Source organism: Suncus etruscus, chromosome 7, assembly GCF_024139225.1.
Source record: "Suncus etruscus isolate mSunEtr1 chromosome 7, mSunEtr1.pri.cur, whole genome shotgun sequence".
Lineage (NCBI taxonomy): Eukaryota > Metazoa > Chordata > Mammalia > Eulipotyphla > Soricidae > Suncus > Suncus etruscus.
The window spans coordinates 38234136-38247579 of record NC_064854.1 but is presented as its reverse complement, the minus strand read 5'-3'; the positions used below and the strand labels follow the sequence as shown (position 1 = coordinate 38247579).

Sequence of the window (13444 nt, the reverse complement as noted above, 5' to 3'; positions counted from 1 at the left end):
TGGCTGCATTTATGACAAGCACCTAACATCCTGTGCTGTTTCTCTGGCCTTGATGTGTTTAGGGATGTGCTCTTCAAGCCTGTGTTCTCCCTTGAACATGTATCTCAGTTGTTTGTCTCTATTTCTTTGCTTACTTATCTCTGCTCTGGCAGAGCCTGTGTTGTCTCTGAAACATGCTTCCCCTCTTTCCCATCTCTCATATCTTTCTAAGCAAGTTTCAGTCAATAAGAAGTATCTTGCTTCACTTAAAAAAAGGTGAACTTAGATTTCTTTGAATTATATAGAAAGCTAGTTCAGGGGGGCTGGGCATGGGCTTTGCATGTATGAGGCCAGGGCGTGATCCCTGTTATTGTGTAGTTCTCCATGCACAGACTTGGAATTTGCACCTGAGCGTTGACAAGTATGACTCCAAAGCAGCAAAGAAAAGGCTGTGTTGTATAGTTTCTAAATATAGTTACTTTATTTAAGCACCATGGTTGCAAAGTTGTACATGACTGAATTTCAGTCATGCAATGTACAACATCCTTCATCAGTGTACATTTCCAGCCACCCAAGTCCCCAGTTTTCCTCTCCTTCTTCCTCACCCCACCTGTCCCTGGAGCAGGTATTTTACTTCTCTCTTTCTCTCTCTCTCTCTCTCTCTCTCTCTCTCTCTCTCTCTCTCTCTCTCTCTCTCCTCTCTCCCTTTTTGACACTGATTTGCTCTATTTTTAATGAAGGGGTAACCACGCATGCCTCTTTATCCCCTTCTAGCACCCAGTTCTTGTCCAGAGTTATCAGTTCCAACTATCATTGTCACAGTGGACCCTTCTCTGCCCTAACTGCACTCATCGCTGTTTGTGGCAAACTTCCTACTATGGACTGGTCCTCCTGGTCCTCATCTGTATTGTCTCTGGATATATTATCTTACTATCCTATTTTTGTGTGAGATCATTCTATGTTTATTCCTTTCCTTCTGGCTCATTTCACTCAGCATAATACTGTACATATTCATCATATGTAATCAAGTTTCATGATTTAATTTTTCCTAATAGCTGTGTAGTATTATGTAGATGTACCACAATTTCTTTAGTCATTTATTTGTTCTTGGGCACTTGGGTTGTTTCCAGATTCTGGCTATTGTTAATAGCCTTGCTATAAACATAGGAATATTTGTAGAGGGCTTTTCTGTCAGGTGTTTTTTTTTGGGTCCTTGGTATATTCCTAGGAGTGGCATTGCTGGATAATATGGAAGCTCAATTTCTAGTTTTTTGAGGAATATCCATAAAGGTCGTGTTTTAAATAAGAAGATACATTGCTAAAATTTGTATGAAAAAATACACTTAGAGTCATATAAATGTTGAAATGCTGAAACATGTAACAATTTCTACCAAGAAATACTAAATTTTTGCTTAAAATGAAAGCACTGCTAGAGCATTTCTTAGAGAACAGCAGTCATTAGTAATTTCCTTGAATAATACATTCTAGGCTAGAACGTGTACCGATGAGAAATGTAGACCATCAAATTACAGAGAACATGGAATCATTAAACTCTGGTGACTCCAGGTATGGCTACAGACCATAATTCTCTGACCATGGTTTCTAATAGTTATGGGCAGTGAAATTTAAATATTCTTAATCTACATTAATTGGCTTTATTAAATATTATTATTTATGATTTCTTTAAGCACCATGGTTACAAGATTATTCATGGTTGAGTATTAAATATTATTATTTTTTGGGGGGGGGCCACACACGTTCAGGGGTTATTCCTGGCTATGAGCTCAGAAATCACTCCTGGCTTGGGGGAACCATATGGGACGCTGGATGATTGAACCTCATTCCGTCCTAGGTCAGCTCGCGCAAGACAAACGTTCTACAGCTGTGCCACTGCTCCGGCCCCAGTATTAAATATTATTAACCATGAGTTTTGAATTCATAGGATTTTATAGAATGCTAAAAACATATCATAATATCACCATAGTATCTTCAGTTTTATAATCAAAAGCTTTTATGTATTGAAAGAGCACTTAGTGTGTTTAATAACTATCAAATATTTCTTCAAGGGGCTGATGGGTGCTTTCCTTACACTGCTGACCCGGGTTTGATTCTCCATGCAACATGGCCCCCTGAGCACAGAGCCAGGAGTAAGCCCTGAGCACTGCTGGGTATGCTCCCAAACAAACAAAATACTTTAGATCTGTTATAAAGAAATGTTTTTAAGAAGAATCATGTTTACATCTTCATTGAAATGTTCTCATGGAGCTGGAGAAGCTGTTCAGGGGCTAAGGTCCATGTGTTGCATGCAGTGACCTTGTTTTGGTCTGCCACATGACATGGTGCCCTGAGTGCCCTCAGCTTCATCTGTGAAGGTCCCATAAGCACCACTAGATTGGCATGGGTAATTCTTGACTCCACAGAACTAGAGGAGCATCATATCATATGTTGAATCACAGGTCTGTGGTCAGCTAAGCATTGCTGGGAGTGGATCAACTGAGCACTACTTGGGAGGCCTAACATAAGATAAAATAAATGCTCTAATTCATGGGGCTGGAGCAGTGACACAGTAGGTAGGGTGTTTGCTTTGCACGCAGCTAACCTAGGACGGACCACAGTTCAGTCCCCAGCATCCTATATGGTCCCCCAAGCCAGGAGCAATTTCTGAGCACATAGCCAGGAGTAACCCCTGAGTATCATTGTCACCAGATGTGACCCAAAAAGCAAAATAAAAGGAAAAGAAAAGAAAAGGAAAAGAAGCTCTAATTCAATCTAAATACAAGTATACTAGAATAATTAGTTGTATTTTACCTTACTTGACAAATTCCTTAGAACTCTGTATCCTCAAAAATATTTTGTGATTATGCCTTGTTTTAGTGATCGTGGTGGTGAAGACCCAAACCAGAAAGTAATCCACGGGGTTATTAACTCCTTTGTTCATGTTGAACAGTATAAGAAAAAATTTCCCTTAAAGGTAAGAAACTCTCTTTTGAAAATGTAATTATATTTTTTAAGTTCTTCACTTACTTGTTCTAGTTTTTAAAACTGTGACTTTCATCAATTTAGTTTTATCAAGAAATCTTCGAGTCTCCCTTTCTGATTGAAACAGGAGAGTATTACAAACAAGAAGCTTCAAATTTATTACAAGAATCAAACTGCTCACAGTATATGGAAAAGGTAAGAAAGGAAATATGTTAAATGTGTACTTTACATATCAGACATGCTTTTTAATATTTAATTTTCTTAGTTACTATATTTTACTGGAAAAAGTTCTTTGTTCTTTACTTTGAGTACTGTAATTGTACACTGTTTGATGAATCATGTTTTTGCTAAACACCATTTTGGTTTGGAGGTGTGGCCACACTTAGCCGAGCTTGAGTTGATTGTCTTTAAAATTAACTTATATTCACATACCTCAAAAGTAATAAAGTATTGGGGCTGGAGAGATAGCACAGCGGTAGGGCTTTTGCCTTGCAAGCAGCCGATCCAAGACAGATGTGATTCGAATACTGGTATCCCATATTGTCCCTCGTGCCTGCCAGGTGCGATTTCTGAGTGCAGAGCCAGGAGTAACCCTGAGTGCCGCTGGGTGTGACCCCAAAACAAAACAAACAAACGAAAGTAATAAAGTATTTTGTGCTTGGTAGGTTTGTTTGAAGAATAGGATAAATGCAGAAGCTAGGACTTTAATTTATTTATTTTTATACTTCCTTTTATATCAAAGGAAAAAGCACAAATATTATACTTCTAGTCTAGAACTTGGATTGGTCACTCTTGGTCTATTGAAATTTTGGAAGACTGAATAAAAGATCCATAATGTATTTAATTATTAAAAGAGTATGTAGTAATTGTCATGTTTGAAATTTAGTATATATTTTCCCAATAAGATGTCATTGTAAATTTGTCATCATACAAGATTTAGAAGGTTTATTTTGTTTTTGTTTTTTGTTTTTTTTGTTTTGGTTTATGGGTCACACCCAGCTGTGCTCAGGGGTTACTCTTGGCTCTGTGCTCAGAAATCGCCCCTGGCAGGCTCAGGGGACCATATGGGATGCTGGGATTCGAACTACTCTCCTTCTGCATGCAAGGCAAATGCCTTACCTCCATGCTATCTCTCCCGCTCCGATATTAGAAGTTTTAACCAGAATTATTCATTGGCATAGTTGTACTTCAAGAACCTTGTTTAGCTAAGGGAGATTATTCTAAGTGGAATAACTGTAATAAGGCTTCCATACATAAAATAAAATCTTATTTTCCATGAAGTCATGTATTGAAGACTGGCTTGCTTCATTTCCTTCTTGTCACTAACTTTGAGATCTTGAGTCTTCAAGTCCTTTCTCCTGCATTTGGTAAATAAAGGTTAAGCTAAATCTGTAGTTCTCATGTGGTTTTCTGTAGTTTTGCATGCGACTCTTAAAGTTCTAAATTCAGTTCTGAAAAGTGCACAAGGTATCTGTTACACAGTCTTTATATCTGTCTCTTAAGTAAAAAATCAGTGAGGCCGGAGTGATAGTACATTTAGGTTTTATCTCCTCTACTGCATATGGTTCATAGAATCTCAGCAGGAGTTTTCTCTGAGTACAGAGCCAGGAGTAAACTCTCAGCACTGGTAAGTGTGGCCCAAAAATCAGAAACAAAACAAAAATGAGAGCCAAGCATCTGTCAGTAGTTGAATAAGCAGAACATCCAGTGGAATAATACTCAGCTTTTTTTTTAAAGGAAAAATAATTCTGATACTTTTTATAGCATACATGAACCTTGAAAAGTTAAAATTTGGACCAAATTTCAAAAGATAAGTACTAAAAAAAAAGACAAGTACTGTATAGTTTCAGTTATGAAATTCCTAGAATGAGTATTATCAAAGTCATTCAAAGATTAGAATATTATTTAGAGGGAAAGTGGAGTTAGTAATTAATGTCCACAGAAATCTGTATAGTTTGAAGAAAATGTCTTGCAAATGGATACTTGCACAACATTGTGACTATAATTAATGTCACCACATTAAACTTTTAAAGAGCTGAAATGGCAAATTTTATATAATTTATATTTTGTTGCCATTTAAGAAATAGGACTCTCATGTGGCTGAATTGTATAAGGTAAATTATATTTCATGCTATTAGACAGATGGCCATTAGAAAGTCATGTTTATAAGAGTAGGTAATTTACTCAAGCTGGTGAATGTAGCTTTCTTACTTTCCTCTCTGTAGTTTCTCTCTAGTTTTGGTCCAGCTGCAAGTAGTTTTCACAATTGTTTGAAGCCTGGCAGAGGCACTCCACCCTTATCTACTTCTGTCCTTAGTCTTCTTTCATTATTGTAATTTTCCTCTGTTCTTCCTACTACCCCAGACCATCACTTTTTTTTTTAAACTTTATTGATTGATTGATTGGTTTTTGGGCCACACTGGATGGTGCTCAAGGGTTACTCCTGGAGCTGAACTCAGAATTAACTCCTAGCAGGGTTGGAGCATATATGGGATGCCAGGAATTGAACTGGGTCCCTCCGGGGTCAGCCACATGCAAGGAAAACGCCCTACTGCTGTGCTGTCTCTCCAGCCCCTGGACCATCACTCTTAATTTCTGTTTCTTTGAGTTAATCCATAAGCACATTAAAACCACTTAAATATTGTGCTAGAAATTATTAACAGGCATAATTCCTTTAAGAACTATTTTGGGGGCCCAGAGAGGTAGTACAGTGGCATTTGCCTTGCAAGCAGCCGATCCAGGACCTAAGGTGGTTGGTTCTAATCCCGATATCCCATATGGTCCCCCGTGCCTGCCAGGAGCTATTTTTGAGCAAACAGCCAGGAGTAACCCCTGAGCACTGACGAGTGTGGCCCAAAAACCAAAAAAAAAAAAAAAAAAAAAAAAAAGAACTATTTTGTATTAGTAGAAAAACATGTTTGCCAAAATAATTGTAATTAAATTAAATGATAGCACCTGTTTAGTATTTTTTTAAAACAACAAAATCATGTTTTATGAAAGAATAAGAGTGAACACTCAGGGGCCGGTGAGGTGGCTCTAGAGGTAAGGTGTCTGCCTTGCAAGCGCGCTAGGCAAGGAAGCACCACGGTTCAATCCCCTGGCATCCCATATGGTTCCCCCAAGCCAGGGACAATTTCTGAGCCCTTAGCCAGGAGTAACCCCTGAGCATCAAACGAGTGTGGCCTGAAAAAAAAAAAAAAGAGTGAACACTTAATTTAATGTAGACATTTATGGCCTACTGTTAGCACTCCTCAAAGACTTGAAGGTGCATAGTTCCCTGGACTAGGAATAGTCAGGTGGGCAGAATGAATCTTTGATAACTGGAGTGAGTCTGAACACAATGTTGCCCAAGTGAGCATTAGTGGGATGATTCCTCTATAAAAGGGGTGTAGGGTAGCTTTATGTAATTCTTTGAGATTAGCAAACCTTAGAAGCATATTACAGAGTTTTTCCCAGATGTGAACATTTATATGCCATGGTTAGCTGTTTTATTTGAGGTAGAAACTAACCAATTTCTCTGGTAGCTGGTTTATATTACTGTTAATAAGGGAATTTTAGCTCAGTGCATTTTTGTAGGATAAGTTTACCTAGTGCTCTTGTTTTTGGTTTTGGGCCACACTCAACATGCTAAGGGCTTACTCTTGGTTCTGTACAGTCTAGTGGATCCTAGGTGGGGGACCATATAGAGTGCAGGAGATTGAATTCAGGTAGGCCACATGCATGGCAAGTGCCTTACGCACTGTACTATTGCTCTGGCCCTTCCGAAAGGTCTTGAATTTAGCTCAAATAACATGAGGGACCAGAGAGAATGCACAGCGGTAGGGCGTTTGCCAGGACCAAAGGTGGTTCAAATCCCGGCATCTCATATGGTCCCTCGTGCTTGCCAGGAGCGATTTCTGAGCAGATAGCCAGGAGTAACCCTTGAGCACTGCCAGGTGTGCCCCCCCCCCCCACCAAAAAAATTAACATGAATTATGGAAGGTGGGTTAAAATGATTATTTATTAAATATTTGCTTTCTGGTCACTGTCTGGTCATGGTTAATACATTAAAATTAGTCTGAATTGCTAACTGATATTATAGTATTTTCCACATATTAGTTTTTGACTGTAATAATATATTTCCAAAGGTTCTAGGTAGAATAAAAGATGAAGATATTCGATGTCGAAAATATTTAAATCCCAGTTCATATACTAAAGTTAGTCATGAATGTCAACAACGAATGGTAGCAGATCACTTACAGTTCTTACATGCAGAATGTCACAATATCATTCGACAAGAGAAAAAAAATGGTAAGTCATTCTAAACATAAACGTGAGTAGAAATGATATAAATCAGCTTTTGACATTATCTTTCAGCTTCTTCAGATTACAAGTATATTTAGTAATAGATTCTAAAAATATTCAGTATATTTTTAAATGATTGATAATATATTTTTAGACTGTATTGGTTAAATATATTTTCCAAATATATTCTGCAGTTGAAAGAAAAACTGGTGAAATGTGTTCACATTTTTGTATGTCATAGTGGCTAATTTCTTTAATATCTAAGTAGTTTCTTTTTTTTTTTTCCCAAGGCAGACACCCTACCTCTAGCGCCACTGTGCCGGCCCCATAAATCCTAAATTTCTTTTTTTTTATATATATATTTTATTTAAACACCTTGATTACATACATAATTGTGTTTGGGTTTCAGTCATGTAAAGAACACCACCCATCACCAGTGCAACAAGTAGTTTCTAAAAAAGAAAAACAAAACATGAAAAAGGAATATAAATAGATGAAGATACTTAAATCTAACTCAACTTTAAAATTATATAAGTGTGGGGCCCGGAGAGCTAGCACAGCGGCATTTGCCTTGCAAGCAGCTGATCCAGGATCAAAGTGGTTGGTTCGAATCCCGGTGTCCCATATGGTCCCCCATGCCTGCCAGGAGCTATTTCTGAGCAGATAACCAGGAGTAACCCCTGAGCACCGCCGGGTGTGGCCCGAAAACCAAACCAAACCAAACCAAACCAAAATAAAACAAAACAAAATTATATAAATGCTCAAGCAGTGAAAATGAATTTTAAAATTTTATTTAAAGAAAATGTATCATGGGGCTGGAGAGATAGCATGGAGGTAAGGCATTTGCCTTGCGTGCAGAAGGTCGGTGGTTCGAATCCCGGCATCCTATATGGTTCCCCGAGTCTGCCAGGAGTGATTTCTGAGCATAGAGCCAGGAGTAACCCCTGAGCACTGCCTGTGTGACACAAAAACAAAAACAAAAACAAACAAAAAAGAAAATGTATCATATCGTTGGCCATCATACATTTGTTTCCATAGAAGTAAGAGCAAAGTTATTTAAAAAGAGAATAAAAAGAAAAAAGAAAAGAAAGTTTTAATAAAAGAAAGAAAAAAATAAAGGAAAAAAAGTAAAGGAAAAAGAAAAATGTATCAAGCACATTTATACAACATTTTATCTCCTATGAAGTCATTAATAGAAAAACAGAAGGTTTAGTAAGCTCTTCTGGTTAATTTTCCATTCTGTTAAATTGGTGTTTTCCTGTAGGGATGACAGCATCAAACAAATGAAAATTTTCAGAAATTCAAAACATTGTTACTGATACTGTGGCTTTCATGGGCATGTTCTCAGCTTCCAGGCTTCCTGGATGAAGGAAGATGGGGTGGGTTTGGGGGTGGAAGGTGCCTGCACTGTCTTCTTTTTTTTTTTAAATATAAAATCTTTCACAAAAAAATGGGGGGGGGGCTGGAGAGATAGCATGGAGGTAAGGCGTTTACCTTTCATGCAGAAGGTCATCAGTTCGAATCCCGGTGTCCCATATGGTCCCCCGTGCCTGCCAGGAGCAATTTCTGAGCCAGGAAAAACCCCTGAGCACTGCCGGGTGGACCCAAAAACCACACACACACACACACACACACACACACACACACACACACACACACACACACACACACACACACACACACACACACACAAAATCTTTATTTAAGTACCATGGTTACAAGCAGATTGTAGATGGGTTTCAGTCATAAATAGAATACCCCCTTCACCAGTGCAACAGTCCACCATTAATGCCCCCACTCTACCTCCTCCTCCGCCCCCTGCCCATATTTGAGTCTGTCATTCTACTTCTTTCACTCATTAAGATTGTCATGCTAGTTGTTAGTGTAATTATTTCCCTAACTGCACTCAGCACTCTTTTTTTTTTTTGTGAGCTTCATATAGTGAGTTGGTCCTTCCAGCCCTCATCTCTATTGTCTCTGGGCATTATTACAATAATGTCTTTATTTTTTCTTAAAACCCATAGATGAGTCAAACTATTCTGTGTCTATCTCTTTCCCTCTGACTTATATATATAACTCAGCATAATGAATTCCATGTGTATCCACATATAAAAATTTTCATGACTTCATCTCTCCTCACGGCTGCATAATATTCCATTGTGGATATGTACCACAGTTTCTTTAGCCATTCATCTGTTGAAGGACATCTTCGTTGTTTCCAGAGTCTGGCTATTGTAAATAGTGCTACAATGAATATAGGTGCCTGCACTGTCTTCTAAAAGCCATGGTGATAATAGCCCAAATACTTGTGTACCTGAAGCTTGGTCTGATCACTGTCCCCAAAGGGAATCATAGTGGGTGATGAGGCAGAGCCATTGAGAAAATGGTGATTGTGGGTGATGGGTGCAGCTGCTTGGCTTCAGCAGGCTAGGGGCTTGGTCATTCTCTCTTCCCCCAGATGGCTATCTTTCTGCTATGTGGGCTGGTGTACCCATGATTTATTTATTTATTTATTTATTTATTTATTTATTTATTTATTTATTTATTTTGGTTTTTGGGCCACACCCGTTTGATGCTCAGGGGTTACTCCTGGCTATGTGCTCAGAAATTGCCCTGGCTTGGGGGAACCATATGGGACACCGTGGTCCGTCCTACGCTAGCACTTTCAAGGCAGACACCTTACCTCTAGCGCCACCTTCCAGGCCCCGTTTTTATTTTTTTTTTATTTTTATTTTTTTTTTTTGGTTTTTGTACCCATGATTTTTTTTATGGCTTGGTTTATATCTCATTCGAGTGAGTCTATAGAGCTGACCCAGTTTGAACATCAAAAATGAAAAAAAAAAAAAAAAAAGAAATAGTTTTAAAAGTTTAAAAGTAGTAGAGAATAATATGTATGAGAAACAAATTGTTTTTGAAAGTCATATTGGTTTATAGTCAAGAGTGATTAGATTTATTTTGACACCCTTCTCCCCCCTTTTGCAAAATGCTTGATAGTTTTGAAATTCTATAAATTTAGATTAAAAACACTAGCACAGTAGTGAACAGTAAGAGAAGAAAGACTTTGGCAGGTATAATATAGCATCAAACCCTGGTAAGGAAGACAACAGGCAAAATCTGGGAATAGACAGGTAGACCAATGGTGGGGAGCTGAGAAATAACTCAAGCATATGTTGATAATTGAATTAAGATCAAGGTAGCATTGAAGAGTAGTGAGTAAAATGGTCTTAAAATATATTGTGTTGTTATTGAATAGCTGTGTTGGATAGCTGTTAGGAAAAGAATGAAATTTAGTCTTTATCTCCTATATCAAAGGCAATAGTTCAGTTTTGACTTTTGATCTACATTTAAAGCTTGAACACTTCAAGAAGATAATATAGAAGGATAATTTTAGAACTTTAAATTGAGAAGATATTTAAGACAAAGCACTATCTACAAAGGAAAGATTAAGTAGACAGAATTTTAAACTTTGGATGATTCAGTGACTTCTATGACTATTGGATTGTCAAATGCATATCAAAAGATGTTTATAATGACTACAAAAGTTTATAAATTGTTTCAAAAAAATGTGAACATCCTCTATTACAAAATAGAGGATATACAAATAACCAGTATACAAAAAAGACTCTTGGTTTCATGAAAATAGGGTGATGCAAATAAAAACCATACATCAAAGGCTTAGATGTTGCATGCCTTCAACACCATAAAACATAAATCTATAACTTAAGAAATGAATCTTGGTAATGAGGGACCTGGTATAAGCAGTAGAGCACATTGCTTGCATGTATGAAGCCCCGAGTTCAATCAGAAGTATTCCATGCCTCTTACTTCTGCCTCTCAGTACTGTAACAACAACAATTTTGTTGTGTTGTTATATTGATTTATATTTTGTGTTTGTTTTGTATTAAATTAAAAGACTTAAAGCTATCAGTGGTAGGAAGCCTGTGAAGTAGTGGTAACTGGTAGCTGATGCTAAATTGAGATGGCCATTTGGAAAACTATATTTGGCTAAAGCCAAATTCATGCAGGTCTTACGGTCTGACCATTCCTCTCCCAGATATGTAACACATGCTTCAAATGAGTGCTTATATAGAGAGACACATGTACAGAAGTGTTCTAGTATCATTGTAATAACCCCAAACTGAGCACAAAGCGAACATCCAGTTAGTAGATTATAAAGTTGATTCATCAGCGAAATCTTAGTTTGTTTTTTTTTAAAGTTACATACAACAATATAGATCAACTATAGGTTGAATAACAACAGTAACAGCAACAACAAAAACAAAAATTTAAACATGGGTTGAAAGCTAGATCAACAGACTCAGTGCATATTCTGCATCTGGGAGTCTAGGATTTGATCCTTAGCCTTACTGGGACCAGTCCCCAAGCACAGCCTGAAGTAGATACTGAGCACTGACTGATGTGGTTCCAAAGGTTTAAAAAAAAAAAAAAAAAGGACAGAAAAACGAATTTCAAACCTAATATATTGATCCACAATCCAGTGATGGGCCTACAGGTGTAAAAAGGTTGAAAACAACTGGTTTACTTGCCTTGGTTACAACTGCTGGTCTATGGACTGATATGCAGGACAGGTGCTGGTTCCCAGATATAAAAGGTTGAAGATCTCTGGTTTAGAACGAGAAGTTTTAGAAGAAGTGTGAAGGACTCTTCTGTGTGTAGGTAATATCTGTTTCTCACTCAGGTGGTGTTTACATGGCTGTGTGTATGTCTTCAGTGTTCTTACTGAGATATTCATTGAGATCTGCACTTTTGGTTTGGGTACTTTTTTTTTTTTTTTTTTAAGTTGAAAAACCATTTATTTTACTGGGGAAAAAAGTGACCTAATTCTGTAATAATCTGCTGCAAAGACTCAGGAGTCTCACAAAGTCTTTCAAATTCAACACTCATGGAAAATAAGGGAAGGACAACCCCCTACTACAGATCTTGCACACAGTGAGGCATGCGGGGATAGCAGAACATAAAAATATGGAAGTTCATGAATTTGTCATCCTTACACAGTGGCCATGCTTATCTTTTCTATATAGTTCTAATTTTATTATATGTGCTGCTTTTATATATATATATTCTTTTATATATATATTCTTTTATATATATATTATGCGTTAGTATGAAAGTTTTAAAATAAAATAATACACTGAAACATCCTTTTCACTCCTGTGTGACAAAGATCAAATTATTGCTATAATTGACAAGTGAGTTCCCTGCTATTCAAGAGGGACTTTGCAAAATTAAGCTTTGACATAGTAATCCCATTTTTACATTACAGGTAGTCTTGCTTATATGATTACTAATTATAAAACTAGTATCAGACTTAGAAATAGTTTTTTTTTGGGGGGCCACACCCATTTGATGCTCAGGGGTTACTCCTGGCTAAGCACTCAGAAATCGCCCCTGGCTTGGGGGGGGGGGCATATGGGACGCCTGGGGATTGAACCGCGGTCCTTCCTTGGCTAGCGCTTGCAAGGCAGACAGACACCTTACCTCTAGCACTACCTCACTGGTCCCAGACAGGCAGATTTTTATGTGTTAAGTTATTGTACATAGTAGAGTCAGTAATAGAGAATCATGTAGCTGTAAAATGAGTAGACTATATTGATATCAAGATCTTTAAGTTAAAATCTGTTTAGTTGCATATGCTATATAAAATGTAGTATATTTTGTATGAAACGGACAGTAGGAAGAATATTTGGATTGTTTAAACGTGCATGAAACATCTTTGAAAAGATAATAAGCAACTAATGGTTTCCAGGTAGAAGTGAGGAGTAGGTGGTTATGGGAGAGGAGTGGATGATTTTTCTCTGTATATTCATATAATGCTGCATTTTAAACATGATGTATTAAAATATTTTAAAGCTGTTTGGAAATTTAATAACCAAATTTCTATTTTTTTTCTCAGACATGGCAAATATGTATGTCTTACTTCGTGCTGTGTCCACTGGTTTACCTCATATGATTCAGGAGTTGCAAAATCATATCCATGATGAGGGCCTTAGAGCAACCAGTAATCTTACTCAGGAAAATGTAAGTTGGATAAGGAACTGAAAATTTTTTCTTCTGAATATAATAATCTTTGAATTTTGACTTCACTGCATTAAGAGATGAGAGAAAAATTTTATGGTGCCAACAAATGAAACATCTTTATTACAGTATTTCAAACCTGGAGTTTGTTCAGCTCATTTTGGAA

General features: G+C 37.3%; 1 protein-coding gene and 1 pseudogene across 2 annotated transcripts in view; one reads left to right on the top strand and one right to left on the bottom strand.

The window, feature by feature from the left end:
* The window catches only part of CUL2 (cullin 2), a 101152-nt gene that overhangs the window by 67826 nt on the left and 19882 nt on the right, over nucleotides 1-13444 (top strand). Inside the window, exons 7-11 of one of the 2 annotated variants that reach the window (XM_049776454.1) lie at nucleotides 1468-1545; nucleotides 2854-2950; nucleotides 3043-3153; nucleotides 7086-7248; nucleotides 13157-13281. In XM_049776454.1, the coding sequence (XP_049632411.1) occupies nucleotides 1468-1545; nucleotides 2854-2950; nucleotides 3043-3153; nucleotides 7086-7248; nucleotides 13157-13281 (574 nt within the window). The remainder of the gene's footprint in view (nucleotides 1-1467; nucleotides 1546-2853; nucleotides 2951-3042; nucleotides 3154-7085; nucleotides 7249-13156; nucleotides 13282-13444) is intronic. The other variant, XM_049776455.1, reaches the window with a different exon arrangement.
* Nucleotides 12218-12308, bottom strand: LOC126014563 (uncharacterized; annotated as a pseudogene).